Source organism: Spinacia oleracea, chromosome 4, assembly GCF_020520425.1.
Source record: "Spinacia oleracea cultivar Varoflay chromosome 4, BTI_SOV_V1, whole genome shotgun sequence".
Taxonomy (NCBI): Eukaryota; Viridiplantae; Streptophyta; class Magnoliopsida; order Caryophyllales; family Amaranthaceae; genus Spinacia; species Spinacia oleracea.
The window spans coordinates 163,305,627-163,326,400 of record NC_079490.1 but is presented as its reverse complement, the minus strand read 5'-3'; the positions used below and the strand labels follow the sequence as shown (position 1 = coordinate 163,326,400).

At 38.6% G+C, this 20,774-nt stretch overlaps 3 protein-coding genes across 3 annotated transcripts in view; 1 reads left to right on the top strand and 2 right to left on the bottom strand.

The window, feature by feature from the left end:
- Positions 1-216: 216 nt before the first annotated feature.
- On the bottom strand, positions 217-7,707 carry LOC110776087 (uncharacterized). Its single transcript, XM_021980652.2, has 3 exons — positions 3,678-7,707; positions 1,337-1,543; positions 217-236 (listed from the first exon to the last, which is right to left on the bottom strand). Exons 1-3 carry the CDS (start codon positions 7,705-7,707, stop codon positions 217-219), a joined length of 4,257 nt encoding a protein of 1,418 aa, XP_021836344.2.
- Positions 7,708-12,178: 4,471 nt separating this feature from the next.
- LOC110776086 (ubiquitin domain-containing protein 7SL RNA2-like) lies at positions 12,179-17,621 on the top strand. The gene is made up of 3 exons (XM_021980651.2): positions 12,179-12,885; positions 14,879-15,135; positions 16,533-17,621. Exons 1-3 carry the CDS (start codon positions 12,390-12,392, stop codon positions 16,713-16,715), a joined length of 936 nt encoding a protein of 311 aa, XP_021836343.1. The 5' UTR covers positions 12,179-12,389; the 3' UTR covers positions 16,716-17,621.
- A 280-nt stretch (positions 17,622-17,901) lies between these two features.
- The window catches only part of LOC110776081 (uncharacterized), a 64,254-nt gene continuing 61,381 nt past the window's right edge, over positions 17,902-20,774 (bottom strand). Inside the window, 5 exon segments of the mRNA XM_056842559.1 lie at positions 17,902-19,327; positions 19,406-19,551; positions 19,709-20,050; positions 20,053-20,086; positions 20,183-20,251. Coding sequence (XP_056698537.1) covers positions 18,053-19,327; positions 19,406-19,551; positions 19,709-20,050; positions 20,053-20,086; positions 20,183-20,251 — 1,866 coding nt within the window. The 3' untranslated portion in view covers positions 17,902-18,052.

Sequence of the window (20,774 nt, the reverse complement as noted above, 5' to 3'; positions counted from 1 at the left end):
TGTCATCTCACCTGAAATTTATATTTGTTTCCTCACTATGATTCAATCAATAAGGTCAAAAGAATGTAAACCTGCCAAAATTTACAACGAAACCATAGAGAGAGGTTCAGAACAAATATATAAACCTTTAAAACATACGCAACGATAATTAGAACATACGCATCGATAGTTAGAACATACTCAATGATAGAAAATTATGCTAAAGCAGAGCTACTTTCAATCATCATCCTGCAAATCTGCAATATAACATGGCAGTCAGACTCACTAAAAGATTCCAATGCATATAAAATAAGCCTGTGTTTTGCATTTTCTTATGGCCGGAGATATCCTTAACTTAGCTATTGAAGGTTTTGTGACTGCCAGCAGAAACAAGGAGATAATGCCCACCACGTAATCAAACAAGTTTCAGAATAGCAAAGACAAACTAAAAAAAGTTTCAGAATCATATCAAAACTTAAAATGAAAATAATTTCAGAATAGGAAAGACAATAATAAAGAAAAACATCAGAATGGAACCAAAGGCAAAAACAAAACAGCATGTAGGACTCAGTAGTGATAAAGAACCCTCCACCACAGTAGGTAGGACTAAGAACAACAGGGAGGGTTATCTAGAAGAAGTACTGACATGATAGTGCCCACCATGTAATCTGAATTCCAGAATGCCTTGAGGAAACCATGCCAGTATTAAAAAAAAATCTACGAAGGCCAATCATAAACTCAAATATATTAATTAGTTCAAGTACATAAATACAACAACCAAGCTCTTCTAGTGAGGTATCCTGTATAAATAAATTTAACATCAAAAAACAGAGTGCACTCAAGAGCCAAAATCATAAATTGTGTTACTCGGACTCAGAGTTTTTAACAAGAAATCGCACATAATTTTTTTAACAAGAACCCACAAATTATACTCAATTCAAAATAAAAGCAATGACTCAGTGGAATACATGTTGTAGGCCTTAAGAAAGGACTCAAAGGAGTTCATTTCTAGTGACTGTTCTCTATCCCTGTTTCTTTTATTTACAAATACTAAAAGTGTTCTTGCAATATGCCACTGTACTAGTCTTTCCAAATATGGGTTACAGATGCATGCTTTTGGAATGGTTACAACTTCTTTGTTGTTGGGTAAGTAAGTCAAAAAATATTAGCAATGTGTTTCTGGGAAACAGATTGGATGGCAGAACATGGTCAAAATTACATATATAACATTTGTTCAGGCTCATGTTAGGGGCAATGGTTGCGGGTTTTTGTTCAGGACAAAGTTAATGCCCCCTGGTTAGTCCAAAAGCAAGAGAAAAAAAAGATAAAATTTGCAAGATCATTCAGATAGCCATACCATTTGATTCCTCAAGAGGATAAACTGTAGGCAATACCATATATGATTCTTCTACACATGCAACTTGTACTTGAAGCATTCTAATCTCTACTGGACTGGGAGACTGATAAGCATCTTTCAGATAAACTGAAAATCTTGCTTCTTGTCCAGCAACTGAATGATTCAAACCAGATCCATTGAAAATGCTATTGAACCCATCGCAGCTACCTGTTCACAAAAGATATCAAAGTTGGCAGATAATACAAAGCCAAAGGAGAAGATATATAAGCCACATAACTCTAAATTTAAACTAAACAGGTAAAAGCAGTTCCTTGAATACTTTATGACAACAAGGAATTGCATAAAAGACCAAGATATTGAAATCTATGCATCATTGCATGAACGAGCAGCATACTGCACATGTAGGGGATATGACAGAAGAGAAGGACGCTTCAAGAACAGGAAAACTAAACAACTCAACCATTCTTTTGCTAATATCACTTTCGTACCAATTGAAACAATAAATTCATACAGCATATTGGAGATGTTGGTGTTATGCTTTGCATCATAAACTGTGAGTAGAAAATGTATGTTATGTTGGCAACAGTGAATAACCTAAGGGTGTGGTGCTTGATACAAACACAAGTGCCTATAGTAGGGATATTTACCATTGTCTTTGCCTCAAACCCACCAATAAGTCAGTAAGAAAAAGTATGCATATTGCATCTTAGAAACTAAATCCATCTGAAAATACACTAAATAGTAAATATGCTACTAATCTTCCTAGAGCATCCCCAATGTTTCAAGTTCATTTATCAGTTGTCATTAGACGATATCTTCATCTTTGACTTAAGGCCATCTTTGAAATATCTCATTTAAGAAACAGAAGAAAACCACAAGCAAAGAGAAGGAACAACATACATACATCAACCTAAAATCTTGAAATAGCAGTTGCAAACCAAACATACAGGCTCACACTCAGCAACCATACCAAACCAAAACACACACTCTGATAGTTCAGTAGGAACACTTGACAAGAGGGGGGGTGAATTGTTTCTTGGGAACTTGAGTAAGTTTCTTGCGGAATTTAAACAATAAAGAGACTGAGAACAATGAGCGAAGAAAGATATAAAACGGAGGAACCTTCTTGACCCTAATCAAGAAGAACCTCACTACTCTTTTGTATTAATGCAATAACTCTATTACAAATACACTCTTTAACTCGAGTTCCTCTCGAACACGAGTTCCCCACAGCAATCCCCTTCGATTACTGTGCTCCTCTTTCTCTCTCTGACTTAACTCTAAGTCGCTCCTTTTCTCTTTGACTTAACTCTAAGTCGCTCTGTTTCTCTTTGACTTAACTCTAAGTCAATCTTTCTCTCTTTGACTTAACTCTAAGTCACTCAAGGATCACTCAATCCTTAAACCCAAAATACAATATGATAGATAGATTCTAGTACGTAATAAAGCTTATAGTAATAAGGAACTCAAGGAACACTCTATTTTGCCAACTGATTCTTTTAAAACGTTTAAGCTCTTTAAGATAGATTTTGTAGAAATCAGTTGTGTTTTGAAAAGCCAAAACTCTTCTCCTTTTATAGGAGAGTTTTACCTAAGGTTGGGTACCCATGTTCTCCTCAACTACCCACTAACAGTTACTGCTCAGTAACATGGGCATAGTTGGAGAGAAACAGGGAGACCAAATCAAAACACTAAATGCACGTTTAAACAGAAATACGTGGGAGAGTTTTAAGGATCATGGAAAATCTTTTGCTTGAGAAACAAGGAGAATGAAAACAGAATCCTATGTTTACATTTATTAATTAAATTCATTTTATTTATTAACAAAGATTTTCCAACTTAAAACTCTTTTATAATTACAGTTAATATATTTCAATTTAAAACGTACCAAAATACTTAGGTTCCTTTCGTTCCAAATTACGTATAAACAATATTAAATACTTACATAAATCCTAAACATAAACTCATATGTTGTAGTCTTCATGTTGCACCTTTAGAAGCTTCACTCGAAGTCTTCCCAATTTGTTCCTTCTCTGGAACATCGAGGATCCACATAATATATGAGGATCTCGCCTTAGGAACTCGCCTAAGGATCTCGCCTTGCTTAATGATTATTTCTTCAATGTAGTGTCTGACATGGATCAATTACTTGCTTATATTCCACGTTTGCTTATTTATCCAACTCAGGATCTCCTTAACTTAGCATTATCCCTTCAAGGATCTCGGAACCTATTATGCAACATAACTTAACCAATTGTCAGGAGTTTGCTTTGTCATCATCAAAACTTTAGGGTCAACAATATTCCCAAAGCTATGATACTTTGGGGGAGCGGTTCCATACAAACGAGTTCAGGATAACCCTTCGTATCCCATCTTGCCACCAGATGAGCGACTGTATTCCCGACCCTCCTTACATGAGAAAATATAAAATTATCAAAAGACTTTGACAACCTACTAATGTCATCATAAATCAGGAATATTGGAGAGAAACCATCACTTGCATTCTCGACCGCCTTTACTACATTGATAGCATCACCTTCGAGCCATACGCTATTGTAGCCAAAACGTTGGGCAATTTGTAGACCAAAACGAGCTGCTGCCGCTTCTGCTATAGACGCATCCCAGGTTATATCAAGTCTCCTTGCTGCTGCCATAATTATTTTCCCATGCACATCTCTAATCACTGCACCCAGTCCCACATAAGACCCCTCAACCACATGCGCATCAATGTTCACTTTCACAAGACCACTAGGCGGACACTTCCACTGCGAAGCTGACAATGTATGTGTTACATTGCTTGGAGAGGAGTGAAAAACTTGTTTAGCATATGTACGATAATCCTCAACTAGCTTAAGGAAACTAGCAGCCTTTATTTGTACATTCATTGTCTCCTTCTCATGTACATATTTGTTACGACAAAACCATATTGCCCATGCTATAGCCATAATTTCTCTCACCTCATTTGCCCCGGTCTTACTCGCCCACCATTGCAGTTTAGAAGCAAAAGAACCCGTGGGTGCCGCCTCTACCAGGTCTGCATACTTACTAGTCTCCCACGCCACCTTCACCGTATCACATTCGAGTAAGGCGTGATTTATGGACTCAACCTCCACGCCACAGCAGGGACATAGTTCATCTTGAGCAATATGACGCTTAAAAAGAACCTCCTTAACAGCCATACCTCCCTTACAAGCTTGCCACACAAAGTGAGATAATTTTGGAGGACCGCCTAAACCCCACACTAGACGCCACAGATCAATATTGTCATTGCTTTCAGCTTGTTGCCTTCCCAAAATCCTAACCCAATAGCCAGACTTTACTGTATACACTCCATCTTTTGTAGGACTCCAGTACATTTGATCAATCGTCGGAAAAATAGAGAGCGGAGTTTGGAGTATTAACTTACAATCATTATCGGAGAAATTTTCCTTGACAATGCGCTCATCCCATACCCTATAATTATGGTCTATGCAATCTGCCACAGTAGCAATATTTCCAGTAGCTTCCAATGATCTAGGCTCCGGGGCCGTCGACTTTCCTGGTATCCATCCATCCTCCCATACATTGATACTTGCACCATTCCCTACCCTCCACTTAAGACCCTCCAGAAGTAGGGACTTAGACCCCCACAGACTACGCCATGAGTAGCTCGGATCGAAGCCTCTACGAGCATCTAGCACTGAATCATGCTTGAAATACCGGGCCTTCAAAACAGTATGAAGAAAAGACGAGGTGTCTGACTGTAGGCGCCACATTTGCTTTGCAAGGAGGGCTTGATTAAACACTTTAAGGTCCCTAAATCCCATACCTCCCATAGCCTTTGGTTTGCATAGTGATTCCCAAGAGTACCAATGCATTTTCCGGGCCGTGCCATTTGATCCCCACCAGAAGCTAGCAATAATGGAGTGAATTTCATCTAACAACTCATCTGGAATTTTAAAAATGCTCATCATATATGTAGGAATGGCTTGGGCTACCGCTTTGATTAAAACCTCCTTCCCGGGTCTAGACAATAGTTTCTCCTTCCAACCTTGTAACTTTTTCCAAATTCTCTCCTTAATTGATGCGAATATGACCTTCTTCGATCTACCAATAATTGTAGGCAACCCCAAATACTTTTCGTGCCTCTCCACCTCCTTTACTCCCAATGTAGTCACAATTTCTTGTCGCCGATTGTCCTCCACACATTTGCTAAAAACAACGTCTGTTTTATCAAGATTGACACTTTGACCAGATGCTCTCTCATATTTGCTGATAATATCAGCTATCACTGAGCATTCTCTAACAGTTGCTTTTGCAAACAATATACTATCATCGGCAAAAAATAAATGTGACACCCTCGGAGCACCATTACAGATTTTCACCCCATGAATTAATTTCTCACGAGCAGCTTTAGCAATTAAAGTTGAAAAAGCATCAGCAACAATGAGAAATAAATATGGAGAGATAGGATCACCTTGTCTAAGACCTCTTGACGGTGTGACGGACCCTGAAATCCGTCCGTTAATTTTGAACGCAAACGATACACTGGAAAGGCAGTCCATGATCCGACGAACCCAATTATCACTGAACCCCAGTCTATACATCACTTTCTCTAAAAATAACCACTCAACCCTATCATAAGCTTTTTTCATGTCAAGTTTCAACGCAACCGACCCATCTTTCCCTTCACCTCTCCTTTTCATGGCATGAAAAATTTCGAAAGCAATAAGCGCATTGTCAGTGATCAATCTTTTCGGCACAAAAGCGCTCTGATTAACCGAGATGATGTCACCTAGCAAAGGCTTTAATTTGTTAGCCATTGTCTTCGAAACAATTTTATAGAGGACATTACAACAACTTATGGGTCTAAATTCCGTAATACGTTTTGGGTTCTCACATTTTGGAATCAAGACCACACAAGTTTTATTTACCTCATTAAGATCAATTAATCCTCTCCACCACTGCTTCACAAACATGATAATATCGCCCCCTACTATATGCAAAAATTTCTGAAAAAACAAAGCATGCATACCATCCGGCCCCGGAGCTTTGTTGGGGTGCATTTGAAATAATGCCGCTTTGATTTCCTCGTCGGTCGGCTCAGTGTCAAGCCCAACATTCATTTCCTGTGTTACCAATGTATCCATACCTGACATTGCATGCTCAAAATCATATGGAGCCTCTGAAGTGAACAAAGTGCCAAAGTAGGATGCCACTAATTCCTCCACGTCCTCCCTCCTAGAACGCCAAACATCACCCTCATCAAGCAGGCCCGATATCGTGTTGTAATGCTTCCGTTGGCTCGCCTTTTGATGGAAAAAACCTGTGTTTTTATCTCCATCTCGAAGTTCATTTGCCCGGGCCCGTGCATACCAATATGATTCTTCCTGTTTATGTAACTCATCCAACTCACCTGACAGCATATTACACAAACTGATCATCGCCGAGTCTGGGGACTGAGCTTGTGCCACTCTCAGCTTCCTTTCAGTTTCTTTGATCTTTTTCTTTATATTACCAAAGCTACTGGCTGCCCACTCCGACAGACTCTCAGCACACCTCGCAATTCGGCTAGCCGCCCCCTCCCCCGCACTACCGGACCATGCATGCGCAATCACCTCACAGCATTCTGGTTTCGACAACCATAATGCCTCGAACCGAAAAAGCCTCTCGTTTCGCCCCCTTTCATAATAGTTAGAGGTCGACAGGAGAATAGGAGCGTGGTCTGATCTGTATCTGACAAAGTGTCTAACACTATAGTTCGGGAACGCAGAACACCACTCAACATCCGCTAAGAACCTGTCAAGTCTCTCCCGTACATACGTTGTGGGGTTGGTACCCCTTTTCCATGTAAAAATACTGCCTTTGTATCCCAGGTCACGTAGCCCGCATCCATCAATAGCACCCCGAAATGCATCCATAACACGTTCACAACGAGGGGGGCCACCATCCTTTTCCGAGTGACTCAAAATTTCATTAAAGTCGCCAAACATTACACATGGAACTGAGCTGCTAGCTTTTATTCTCTCCATCATTGTCCACGTCAAATGTTTATTTTCCTGTTCTGGCCATCCATAGATACCAACCGCCCTCCATGCAAGTGAATTATTTTGATCCAGAATGTCAGCTATAAAATGGTGAGCCGAATAGGTACCTGTAGCCACATTAATATCACGCCACCAAAAACCCATCCCTCCCGATCTACCATCACTGCTTAAACAAACACCCTTGACAAAGCCACATATATTACGTATCCTTTCTAGTCTGCCAGCATCGATCATCGTCTCCATCAGAAAGACGATATTTGGCCTCTCTCTCCAACACCAGTCCCGGAGAGCATTAACTGTCCAAGAGTTGCCAAGCCCTTGGCAGTTCCAACTTAAAATTTTCATTGATATTCGCGGGGTTGGGGAGCACCAACCGCCGCTACTTTGACAAGCCCGTCAAGACTTACCGATTTTGATCGTTTGCCATCATCCTCCATGCTATCAATGTCCATACAATCCTTCCGTTTTCCACATCTAAACTCCTCCTCCACTTCAGAAACCCTACACCCTGCATCCACTCCCTCTCTTCTAATCTTCTTGTACTTTCCACTTCTGACTTGTGGTGCCAAACCCACATTAAATGAAGTAGGTAAGGAAGTCAAATTATTATCCATTTTCTCATTATTAGCTGCTACATCAGTTACTCGCACAGCCACCTCGTGGCTTGACCCCCCTACATCCCCCTTTTCTATTTCACGTTGTACCATGCCCTCTTTATAAATGCTTGCTTTTCTAACAATTCCTCCCTTATCTCCTAATTTCAGTCCTCCTACCAATCCACCTAGACTCACCTTTTCTATCTCTTCTAATGTTTCCCCCACCTGTACAGACCCATCTCCTATCACCCGAACCTGCTTCCCTGCATCAATTGTCGTATCTACTCCCTTCGACACATCGGTCTCCAACAATATTGGTGCAACAATAGAGCTCCCAACCTCCTTAGAGACAAAGAGTTGCCTCCTGGTCGCTGTAATTTGAGCAAGTTCCTCGGACTCTCTCATGTGCCCCTTTCTCGGCGAAGCTCTTAGACTTAATTCCCATCCTAGCTTCTTCTTTTTATCTTCATCTGCTACGTTAACACAATCCCTCTCAGAGTGGCCAATAATGCCACATGCGAGGCAAAAGTAAGGTAGTCTCTCATATTTGTATTCAACTTTAACTTCATTGCCGCTTCTATCATTCATCCATTGGTATCGCCTCAATGGTCTACTAATATCCAACATAACTCGAATGCGTCGATACCTTTCAAGCCCTAAAATATCATCCTCTATCTCCATGAAGTCACCTAGGTCTGCTGTTAGTGCTTTAACATAGCCATTTGATCGACAATTAAACGGCAATTTACATACCCTAACCCAAAAAGGTGAGAGGTTGATTGTGATATTTTCAGGTTGCTCATTCCCGTCCACCTCTCTCAACACCAGTAGATTGTTCTCCCAACACCAAGGTCTTCCATTCATAACTTTTTCCTTATCCCTCCAATGAAAAAATTGAAAAGCAAAGAGATTAGGGCCAAGAACCCTAATAAGCATGTTGTTAGATGGTGCCCAAACCTTCATCATCGTCCTCTTAAATGCTTCCATATTGTACGACCGTTCTGTGAGGAGCCGCCCCACAAGTAATAACCCCAGTTTCTCATCTTCTTCATCATTCTCAATGCCTCTCAGATCGATCAAACCACCTTCTTCATCACCTAGCCTTAAAGTGGAGCACTTTAGCGCCAAGTCGTCAGTCATACCACCGGACCGATTGCGTTCAGAGGCGGAGAAGTTGCGTTCTTGACGGAGATACTGCTTTCTTTCAAGGAGGAAACCCTATCTTCCGAGGGAGAAAAAACTAAAAAAAAAAAAAAAAAAAAAAAAAAAAAAAAAAAAAATCTAGATTACAACCATTCATAGAAATCTTGAAAATCAAGTATTAAATAACAAAAAAAAATTAAGAACACCCACCAAAAATCAGAAAGTACCCAAAATTGAAGCCTGCGAATTCGATAAATACCGAACAACACCACGATGGAGACGACGATTAAGACCACAAAATTGGAAGCGCGAATTCGATCAAACCTGAAATCGGAAGCGCGTATTCGATGGAAATTGCGATCGAGACGGCGATTTTCTGATAAATTAAACCTAAGGACGAATAGTTGCCTCTATTTGGGAAGGGGGAGATTTTCTGATATGACTTTTTATTTTTACAAACTTTTAAAAAAGGCGGTCTTACAGGAAAGACCGTCTTGTTGTCACCTTATTGCCATGTCATTACTGATGTCAGCATAATATCAACTTTGTTTTAATTTTATTTTCTGAAAATATATAATACCAATTCTAATTTCTCTCTCCTCACAACCCTCGGTTTCTCTCTCTCTCCTCAAAACTCTTTGTGTCTCTATCTCTCCTCAAAACACCTGCCCTCTTTCTCTCTCCTCGAAACTCAAAACTAATTCCATGGCCACCACCACCAAGAGGTGGTCCACGAAGGGGATGCAATGGCGGTGAGCGGCTACGAGCTACTGGCACCGTGCAAGGAGGCGCGCAGTGGTGAAACGAGATCTAGTGGTTTATTGTGTGGCTCGTGGTGGTGGTTGCGGACGTGAATGAGGCGACGGCGACCAGCGAAGTCGATTGCGGTGTTATGCAGCGGCAGATCCTGGTGGCCGGCGGGATGGGGAAGCGAGAACCAGAGTGGCGAAGGAAAGAGAGTAAGGAGAATCCGACGTTGCCGCCGTCGCCATCGAAGGTTGTCGGAAATCTAATCTCCTTCGGCAACCTATAAATTTCCGGCTTCTCTCTCGCTCTAACTAAATCTTCAAGGTATGTAATTCGTTTTTTTATTGTTGTCGATTTTGATGGTTGAAGCTAGGTTCGGTTGCCGATTTTGTTGTTGGACCTACTTTTGATTCGTCGATTGACTTGTCGGAGATCTATTCACCCCGATCTGTTGATGCTAGTTTGGCCTGATCTGGTGATGATTTCGATTAGGTTTTTCGGTTTGAATTCGATTAGGTTTTTATGTCAATTAGATTGAATTCGATTAGGTTTTTATGTCAATTAGATTGAATTTAATTAGGTTTTATGTCAATTAGATTGAATTTAATTAGGTTTTTATGTCAATTAGATTGAATTCGATTAGTTTTTGTTGTACAGGTCTGTTGTACAGGTCTGCTTGGTGTCTGCGAAGAAACGAGGCTGTTGTTGGCTCTTCGCAATGCTGCGACTGGTGACTGAAGTGATCGACGACTTATCTGGAGAAGAATTGGTTCCAATAGTTCAGTTGATGGAGCAACTGATTGCGTAGGAGATGGTTGAAGTGATCGACGATTTATCCGAAGAAGATGGGGTTCCGATAGTTCATAATGGAGCAGTTGATTGCAAGATCGTTGCTTCACTCTAGGAATTAGTTAATGATCACTATGCAATAGTTTTGGTCAATTTTGTTTTAGTAATGAATAATTTCGGTTTAGTTAATAAATAATTTTTTTTATTTATATCTGTTTGCATTCAAGTCAATTTTTAGTTTAATTATATTTTTGTTATATTTAGTGATTTTTTGAGTTTTAGTTAACATTTCCTAGTTTTAGTTACGATTTTCGTGGTTTTAGTTAAGATTTTTTGAGTTTTAGTTACGTATTTTCGAATTTCATGAAAATAATTTCAGAGCTTTAGTTAAGATTTTCAATGTTTTAGTTACGATTTTTTACGTTTTAGTCAAGATTTTTTAGGTTTTAGTGAAGATTTTTTAGGTTTAGTTACGTACTTTTGAGTCTTAATTTAGGGTTTTAGTTAAAATTTTATTGGTTTTAGTTACGAGTTATGAGTTATATTTTAGACTTTATGAGTTTAAGTTAAGATTTTATGAGTTTTAGTTAACACTTTATAAGTATTAGTTAAGATTTTTCGAGTTTTAGTTATGATTTCAGGAGTTCTAGTTAAGATTTTTAAAGTTTTATTTACGTAATCCTGAGTTTCAGACAACGAATTTCAATTAATTAAGCAATCTAATTAGTTAAGCAATGTAACAAATTAGTTACGCATTGTAACCAATTAGTTACGCATTGTAACCAATTAGTTAAGCAATGAAATCAATTAGTTAAGCCTGAAATTTAATTAGTTATGCAATGAAAACAATTAGTTATGCAACGAAATCAATTAGTTAAGCACTGAAACCAATTAGTTAAGCAACATAATCAATTAGTTAAGCAATATAATCGATTAGTTAAGATTTTATGAGTTTTAGTTAATAATAAGTTTGTTTTAAAATAATAACTATTCGACTCATAAGTTTAACTATTTTGTTATTCAATTAGTGATGATTTTATTACTTTTAGTTATGTTTTACACTAGTTTAGTTAGTACCAAAAAATTGAAAATTTTAATTTTCGAATAAAAAAAATTCAAAATTTTGTTTTCGGAAAAATAATAATTTAAGCCTGAAATCCAATTAGTTAAGCTTGAAATCCCATTAGTTAAGTCTGAAGTCCAATTAGTTAAGCCTGAAAAAAAATAAAAAATTTTTTTGAAAAAAAAAATTTGGAAAAAAAAATTTGGAAATTTTTTTAAAAAAAATATATATATGCTGACGTCAGCATGATGTCACACATGCGCCAACATGGCTGCCAACGGGGCTGCCAACATGGCTGCCAACAAGGCGGTCTTACCGTCAGACGGTCTTACACAAAAGTTTCTCTTTTATTTTTCCTTTTGTTTTCCCTTTTGTCTTTGGCGGTTTCAGAGAGAACCAAACCCCGATTCTTACGACTTACACTAAAAAATAACCCGAATAATCACTAGTTTGTGACCTATACAACAGATGACCAGAGTATTGTTTGGCTATGCATTAAATTTCAAAAAGGTTAAATGGATAGATTCACTCAACCAAAACAAAAGGATCCTCAAAAAAACAAGGAAGAATCCAACCAACAAACAAACGCGGAGTAATAATCGATATAAATTGCGGAATGCGAAACCCACTCCATACTCAGTCAGTTACTGCATTTTATTCTTCTTCTCCAACAAAAACAAAAAAAAACCATGGATTTGAAATTTGAGACACAAAAAGGAGAGAAATTCACCATGGAAATAGGCTACTTTGACACAGTTTTAGAGGTCAAAGAAAAGATTGAGAAATACAAAAAAATACCAATTTCTAAACAAACCCTTGTTTATAATGGCAAGATTCTTGAAGATTCTGGTGATGTTGAATCTTGTGTTCTTCTTCATAATTCTTATGTTCGTCTCATTGTTGCACCCATTCATGAAGATAATAATAATAATAATAATAATAATAAACCAAAATCCCCTGAAAAACTCAAATTACAACAACAACAACAACAACAACAACAACAACTTCCTGGTAATCATGAAGATCCATTGTTGCTTCAAATATTTTCTCACCCGGTTAAGAAAACCCGGATTATTCTTAGACTGCCGTCTCCCAAATCGTCTGCTTCTGCCCAGAAACTCGGCATTGATGTTGACCTCAATGATTCTGTTGAGCACCTCAAGAAGAAACTCTACCAGATTGAAGGTTTTTTTTTTTTTTTCGCATTTCTTTTCTTTTTTTTCCCCTTAAATTAATAATTTTTTTATTTTATTTTATTGATACTTGATACGACACTAGGTAATTAGTAATTACCTACTACTCCCTCAGTCCCTTAATACTCTGACATGTTTTGACCGGACACACTTGCTAATGCACAACTTTGATCACCAATTTCTTTAACTACATATTATAAAAATTTATAAAATATTATATTTTAAAAATATATATTAAGATGAATCCAACCATATATTATATACTAACATTTGTTTTCATATAATAGAAATAAAATAGGTTTGAATAATGTAAAAAGCCAAAATAGGTCGAGTATAAAGGGACGGAAGGAGTAACCTGTTATGACTTATGCATAGTGTTATACTCCGTACTAGTACAGTCGTATGGAGTACATTACTCCGTACATAGTATAGACTGTATAGTCCATCCCTGTACACTTTTGCATTTTACACGGTCATTCTTTGACCAGAATATCTTCAAAATGAGATCCATCAAGATAATGTTTTATAATATCAAACTACCAAATTAATTAATTAGGTCAAAAAATTTGACCATATGAGTAGCAAAAGTAGAGAATTTTTCTTGTGTTTTGAAGAAAAAAAATTAGGAACCAAGGCGCGCGCATTTGCACGGGCATACAGTAGTAGTTTTGATTAATGTCTTGTTATCATATCTTGACTAGAGCTGTCAAAAACTGACCCGACCCGAAAACCCGACCTGAACTGACCGAACCCGTAACCGACCATGACCCGAAATTACGGTAAAACAGGTAACCCGAAAACCGACCTGTACCCGACCCGAAAAAACCAATAACCGATTTTAACCCGATGTTGTAACACCCGAACCCGAACCCGACATCCGACCCGAAAATGACCGATAACCGAACTGACCCGACCGAACAATGACCCGAACCCGATTTGATACCCGACCCGATGTCAACCCGAAACCGATTGTAACTCGATGAAACCTGCTATAGACCCGACCTGTGAGAACCCGCTACTCGATTTACCCGAGTTATCAATGACACGACCAAATATTAACTTCATTGATATATCTATTTTAATTATTTATTGCTAAATATTGAAAAATTTAACTCTAAAATAAGTTAAACAAAAATTTTTAGAATATAAAATCCTTAAAATGTATAGGTTAATTATCAGACCCGAGTTTGACCCGTCCCTGAGAGTGACCCGATCTGAATTCTATTTGATCTGGTTATTATCCGATCCAAACTAAGATCCGAACCCGAAAATAACTGTGTTGCAAACCGACTTAAACCCGACTCGATAAGACCCGAACCCGAAATTATCTGCTACAAATCGACTTAAACCCGACCCGATAAGACCCTAACCCGAAATCAAACCTGACCGAAATGTGACCCGACTCGAACCCGACCTGAACCCGGGATAGGAAAAAACCCAATATGACCCGACCTGAAATCGACCCGACCGAACCCGAACTCAACCCGAATGAAATATTAACTCGACACGACCCGGCCTGATCATGACCCGAAACCCGAAATGACCCGACCCAAACCCGACCCGATGACCTGTTTTGACAGCTCTAATCTTGACACATTAGTGACATTACCAAAAAAACAAAAATAGCCTTCGCTTTATTATGATTTTATTTGTTATTTTTTGTGGAGAAATCCTTTATGATCTTATTGTCATAGACAGTTAATACGTTGGTGTTACTCTGTTTCCCGTTTATTATTTTGACATTAATTGTTTGGATGTTATTGAGATATGCAACATTTGGAAGATATTAATCCTCTCTAGATAAAGCTCATGTCATCGCCAACAAATGCAGGAAAGAAGGATTATTGTTTTTTAACTGTTTTTAGCTAGTTTCTTTTGCCGGTGTCAAAACAAATAAATTTTAAACTTGTCATTATTGATGGTGCTAAAATTTTTACTTTTTCCAAGGAAATATTAAGGTTTGTGAAAATGTATGGTTGTTATAGGTTTCCCTGCACATCAGCAAGCACTGTTCTTGAGTAAGAGTATAGAGTTGAAGGATAACAGACATTTACGCGAATATGAGATAAAAGATGGGTGTGAGATCGATGTCTTGCTTAAGCAAAGCTCAGCTCCTAAGCCTAGTTCTGGCATGAAAAACACAATGTTGACAACCAGTTCCAAGAAGTTGCAAGTGATTGTGCTACCAAAGTGTGGAACTAAGAAGTTCATGTTGGAAGTTAACCCCATGGAAAAAGTGCAGGTAAGTTATAAATGTCCTATAATTAGGGTTTTCGAGTCAAAATACTAGAACAAAAATAAGAAAGAGTTTAGTAAATCGTTATGTCGTGGTAAGTCTGGTAACCAAATCACTGCCTTGAAAACGAGATTTTGGTGTAATCGGGGTGCACAATTGTATCACCGATTCGTTTCTTATGTTTCACACAACTCTCAACACACATAATGGTACTGTTGGGTGTGAGATCGATTTAGTTGAACTTATGCCCAAAAAAAGAGAAAGAAAAGGAGAGGAAAAGATAATCAAGAAGTGTATGTGTTCATCACATATTGGTTTTCCAATATGTGGTGAACATAGTAAACGAGATTTTGGTGTAATCGGGGTGCACAATTGTATCACCGATTCATTTCCTATGGTTTACACAACTCTCAACACACACAATGACACTTTTGGGTGTGAGATCGAATTACTAGAACTTAGGCCAAAAAAAAAAAAATGGAGAGGAAGAGATAATCAAGAAGTGTATATGTTCATCACATATTGGTTTTCCTATAGAAGAATATATAATTAAAAGATCAAAAGAGATCAATGACCATCAAGAGAATTAATTTATGAAATATGGAAAGTTTTGTGATATCCTTATGCAAGGATAATAATTAACCACCAGTTAACTCATCAAAAAATCAGAAATGAAGAATATACATAGGATTAGTGGAGGAGATAAAATTGTCCAAGGAAGTCAAGAGACTCAAAAGAATCCCATGACTATAATCATCACAATTAACCCTTGATCATGAAGAGTTAAATAAAGGAGAACTTAAACCACTTAAACTAATCAAAATCAGGAGGATTAAACGTCCTTAAAACGTACTTCCTCCGATTTTTAATACTTGCAACGTTGGTTACTTTCATGCATTCCTATGCACAACTTTGATCATTAATATTTTTAATTCTCTTTAAGCAAAAATTATAAAAAGTTAATATTTTGAAACTACAAATTGAGACGGGTCTAACAAGATTATACATGATTATGTTTTATCTTACCTATAAATTACCAACAATAGTCAATAAAATATGTGAATAGTGTAAAATACACAAACGTTGCGAGTATTAAAAATCGGAGAAAGTACTAAATAATAAGGCTGTTACAAAAGGAATCCAAAGGAAGCAAAGCAAAGCAAAGCCGCAAAATCGTGACTTTTGGCCTTCGCCCAATCGGGCGCGAGTTCAACTCACCAAAACTTCACAAAATTCACCCGGTCGGGCGCAAGTGCGACAGAAACTTCCCAGTTTTACACTCGCGCCCGGTCGGATGACCCCTTTTTTCCGGCTTTACTTCCAACAATAAAGATTAAACTTTTATTTAGCAGTAGTCTCGGTTCTGAAAACCTGATATTAGTGCTGGAAATGTGCAAAAACAGGCGCTAAGAAATGAACTGGAGAAGCTGCAGCAACAGGATAGGAAGTTTAAGCTTCCATCTGAAGGCTATTTCTTCATCTACAAGCATAATGTGATGGAGGAGAAAGAGACTTTCCAGTGGCACAATGTTCGTCAGCATGATACTATTGAGATCTTCAATGGCAGCATTACTGGTGGATCATGAATATCATGCTATCTCACACGGCCATGGCTCTTGTGTGTTCCGGGTCTGCTGTGGTTTTTGCAACCTCGGCCACTTAACTGCAACTATTTTATCAGAAAAAAAAACTTATTTGTGCGTAAAAATGTCTGAAAAACACTTATTTTTTCGAACTTATATTATCTGAACTTAACTGCACTTATTTTGTCTGAAATAAGTCGAACAGAACAAAGCCTTCAAGCTGGACAGAAAAAGATTAGTCCATTCATCAATGAATGGCTCATGATCAAAGTACCAAAAGATGACTTTGATAATGCTCACATTGCTACTACACAAAATGTCAATAATGAATAAATCAGCCACCAAGTAGTATTGAAATTGAGCATGGTTTACAGAATGAAACATAATCCTCTCGATTTCTGGAGAACTCTAAACTTGAATGAATGTACATGGAATGCTAAAAGGTGTGTGCCAAATCAACAAACAGCATCATAAGGGCAAAGAGGCAAATAACCCAGTAATTACACACAGCCTCCTCTGCAGTCTGCTCACACTAATTACAATGAATAAGCAACTTCTACTAGGATATAGTACTTCAAGCCTGTGCCAGCCATCCAGAAAACTTATACCACCTAATTACCTACCTAAGATTTGTATGATTATCCGCCCGCTCAAGTTAATTAATTTCGTTCAAGAAGAATACCATGCATCATCATCAATCACCTCCACAACCAGTTAAAACTCAATTATGTTACCTAGATTTGGTTTTCCTGTGCCAGTAAACCGCAGAGTTTACAAGAAATCAAAGAGACATCAAGCCGCAGAATTGTTTCTTTCCAGCATCAACTTATCTTTCTCAGCAACTCGGCTGACGAAACAAACATAATCCAACAGCATGATCCTCTTCATGATGGAAATTAACTATCTGGAATCTGGATCAACTTTTCTTTATCCCTAACATGATTCTCAGATTCAGCATAAAAAAGTGTGATCTAAAGATGCAAAGCAAGGTCTGGTTGTTGAGAGTCAACTGATGACTGAAAAGCAACATTCAAATCCGGAGGAAGTGTATCTTGTTTATGTTTCTGCTGTGTTTGCGGACTAAGACCTCGCCAAGGAGTTTGCACTTGAAATCTAGACAAGTCATTAGTAACCAACTGAGGAGGAAACACCATTGGTCTGCTCGGGGCCCGTGCTTCATTCCCAGTATTAACAGGATACGATGCGAAGGATTGGAAGGGAAGACCCACCTTTTCTGACTGACTGTGGTGCATCATACCTAAGACCGGATATTCAATATGAGGTTGCATTGCCTGAGGATAGAACATTCGTGTTGCATTATACAACGAATCTGAAGAAATCTAACATCTATTTGTTGCCGAGTTTTGAGAAGTTGGTCTAAATCCTACAGAGCCAACAGACATCCAAGCACTAGCAGCAGCTGCTGCAGCATTACCTGCAGTGTCTCCTCTTGGTGATGGAACAGATGGCCTAGCTTGTGCAGGATTATGAGCATGAACTGACCCATTCTGTTGCCTTTGAGCTTGTGCAGGATTATGAGCATGAACTGACTTATTCTGTTGCCTTTGAGCTTTCTCTGTCATCATCTTCATAACCAGGACTGGGTCACTAAGACCCTGATCCTGTGACTGTTTCTGGGGGAAGGGTAGTGCTGCTCCAGCTAACTGCTGCTGTGATATTAAACCTTGAGGGGATGAACTGACTACTCTATTACTACCTACAAAAGTGTTGACTGCTTTCCCATTAGATAAACCATCAGGAGCACTTCCATTTGTATCAGGCTGCTTGAAAGGCAGAGACTGCAGAAAATTTTTACCCTTGGGTAAGGATTCACTTGGTTTGGATGCCGACATTTCAATTGAATGAGCAGGTTGTCTCTGTGGAACACTATCTATTTTCTGGACAGATGTGGGCTGAAAATTGGTTTCTACCCTCCTTTTACCTATTTCCATACCATGAGGGATTTGTTTTTGAGGAACATAATTTCTTTTCTGATCAGATGTCGATGGAGAATTCGGTTCCACTCTCTTTGCACCCATATTTTCAGGACAAATTGCGTCCCTCGGATATCGGATTTGCTGCTGGAAAATAACTTTCTCAGGCTGACTGTTTGTAGATGGACAGGATGTTTCAGCATCCTTGAAACTCACATGTTGAAAACCTCTGGAAAATGGATTCTGATGTTGAGAGACATAAACAGTAGAGGCAGGTGGTTTAGCTCCTTCTTCAGAACAAAATATGGTGGCCAACTTTCCATTAGGACTAGGTTGATTAACCAGGCTTACATTAGCCTGAGGTCGCCCCTCCAAATGTTTATCAACCTTTCTAGAATCAACAACATCATGTGTTCTTGAAACAATGGGGTCCTTTTTGTCATCCTTTATTATTTGAGCAACATTGTGTAACCTTGAAGCAAAGGGATCTGTTCGACGTTCAACAACTAGCACCGCTGTAGGAAGTGGCTCATATTCACCAATCCATCCACGACCATGTTTGAAGCCGGGAGGAAGAACCTGTTCAATTCTCTTGGAGGCGATTCTCCAAGCTACAGGCCCAAGATTAGCAGCATACCGAGCCAAACTACGGGCGTAGGACAATTCCCCAGACAACCCAACCTGAGCATCGGTGGAAGTATTAATTTAACGGCATATTATAATAAAACTAGAGAATAGATCATTTTAATGATTACATACGGGAATTAGCTGCTTCTTGTCGTCTTCAAACGTTGTAAATACTGACTCAGGCCTATCTTCGGGCTGATTTGATATATTATAAGTTGCACGGCGGTTCTCATCAACCACAAATGATCTCCTTCCAAATTTTGGCAGGACACCCTTTCCTGGTAGGGGAGAAACAGTAAAGCGATTCAGAGATAGTATTCAGAAACCAAGGGTATGAGCATAAAACCTATATGATCAAATATCTACCCCTTTCATACGGAGACAATAATTTGTAGAAAAATGGATTTGCAATAGAACCACATTCTTATATTTTACCTAATTGTGGATCTTCGGCTTTCTCCATATAATTATCTGCAAGGGTAGATGTTCCGTCTACAGGCCCATCGTGGTTACTTGGTCTCTCAAAGCTATTTGCATGATCAGCGCCACAAACATTAGGGGCATCCATTGTGGCAAGGATGGCACATGATGAGAAATCAGATCCTACATGTTCCTTTGAGCCTCCGTAAAACAGCTTCTTTGTTTGTTTTTTGGCAAGTGAGTAGGATCTCTCTTTCTGTTCAAATTTCGGCTCAAGTTTTGGTTCGCATTTTGGTTCACATTTTGGTTCACATCTCGGCTCTATCTCTAATCGCTCAATCTGCATCCTTATCCGCTGAATTTCTTTTCAGCAAGTTCTTTGATTGCGCGAGCCTTTCAAGAAACAAAGAGGTTCTACAATTAATACCATAGAAGGATTTGTAAAAAGGTAGTAGTACAACAAAACAAATAAAAGGCGCCAGCTAATACCTGTTTATGGTAAACTATCTCAGGTGCATTATACTGCATTGCATTGGAGCTAATTAGGAATACGTCACTCTGCACCAAAGAAAGCTAATTATTAGTACCACTTCAGACTTTGAGGACTGGGTGGGGGGGGGGGGGGGAGGGTTGAAAGGATGCATACCAAGTTGTAGACACATGGATGATAAATAAAGACCTACTCGTAAGTAAGGATATAATTAGGGTCGCGTGATCAGTGATGAGAACCACATCCGTTAAGCAAGCATTTAGATATAAGGGCATGAAGGTATAGACATATAGCATAATGTATCTATGTGGCAATTTCTTGTACAAGGCAGGATGCGAAAGTCTAAACTAAATCATTCTTGAATCAGCATCCAAGAACTGTGGACTAGATTTGGATTTAAACATTTGAAATTTTGGACTTGATTTGCGGGAGACCTAAAATCCAACATTAGAAAATATATAAAAAATTTGGTGGGCACATGGTGCATTCAATTATATTAGCAGTACATTGCCCTTGGAACTAAGTCATTGTGAATTTGTCATTAAGTAAGATGTTTTGTTTTGACTTGGAAGACAACTTCTCTTTCCATCA

Excerpts from the sequence above, each read along its gene's own strand:
- LOC110776087 (XM_021980652.2), bottom strand. The coding sequence starts at position 7,707 with ATGAAAATTTTAAGTTGGAACTGCCAAGGGCTTGGCAACTCTTGGACA. Across the intron at positions 1,544-3,677 it reads GGGTTATCCTGAACTCGTTT|GTAGCTGCGATGGGTTCAAT; the intron begins GTATGGAACCGC and ends TTTTGTGAACAG. Across the intron at positions 237-1,336 it reads TCCTCTTGAGGAATCAAATG|ATTTGCAGGATGATGATTGA; the intron begins GTATGGCTATCT and ends GTTATATTGCAG.
- LOC110776086 (XM_021980651.2), top strand. The coding sequence starts at position 12,390 with ATGGATTTGAAATTTGAGACACAAAAAGGAGAGAAATTCACCATGGAA. Across the intron at positions 12,886-14,878 it reads GAAACTCTACCAGATTGAAG|GTTTCCCTGCACATCAGCAA; the intron begins GTTTTTTTTTTT and ends TGGTTGTTATAG. Across the intron at positions 15,136-16,532 it reads ACCCCATGGAAAAAGTGCAG|GCGCTAAGAAATGAACTGGA; the intron begins GTAAGTTATAAA and ends GTGCAAAAACAG.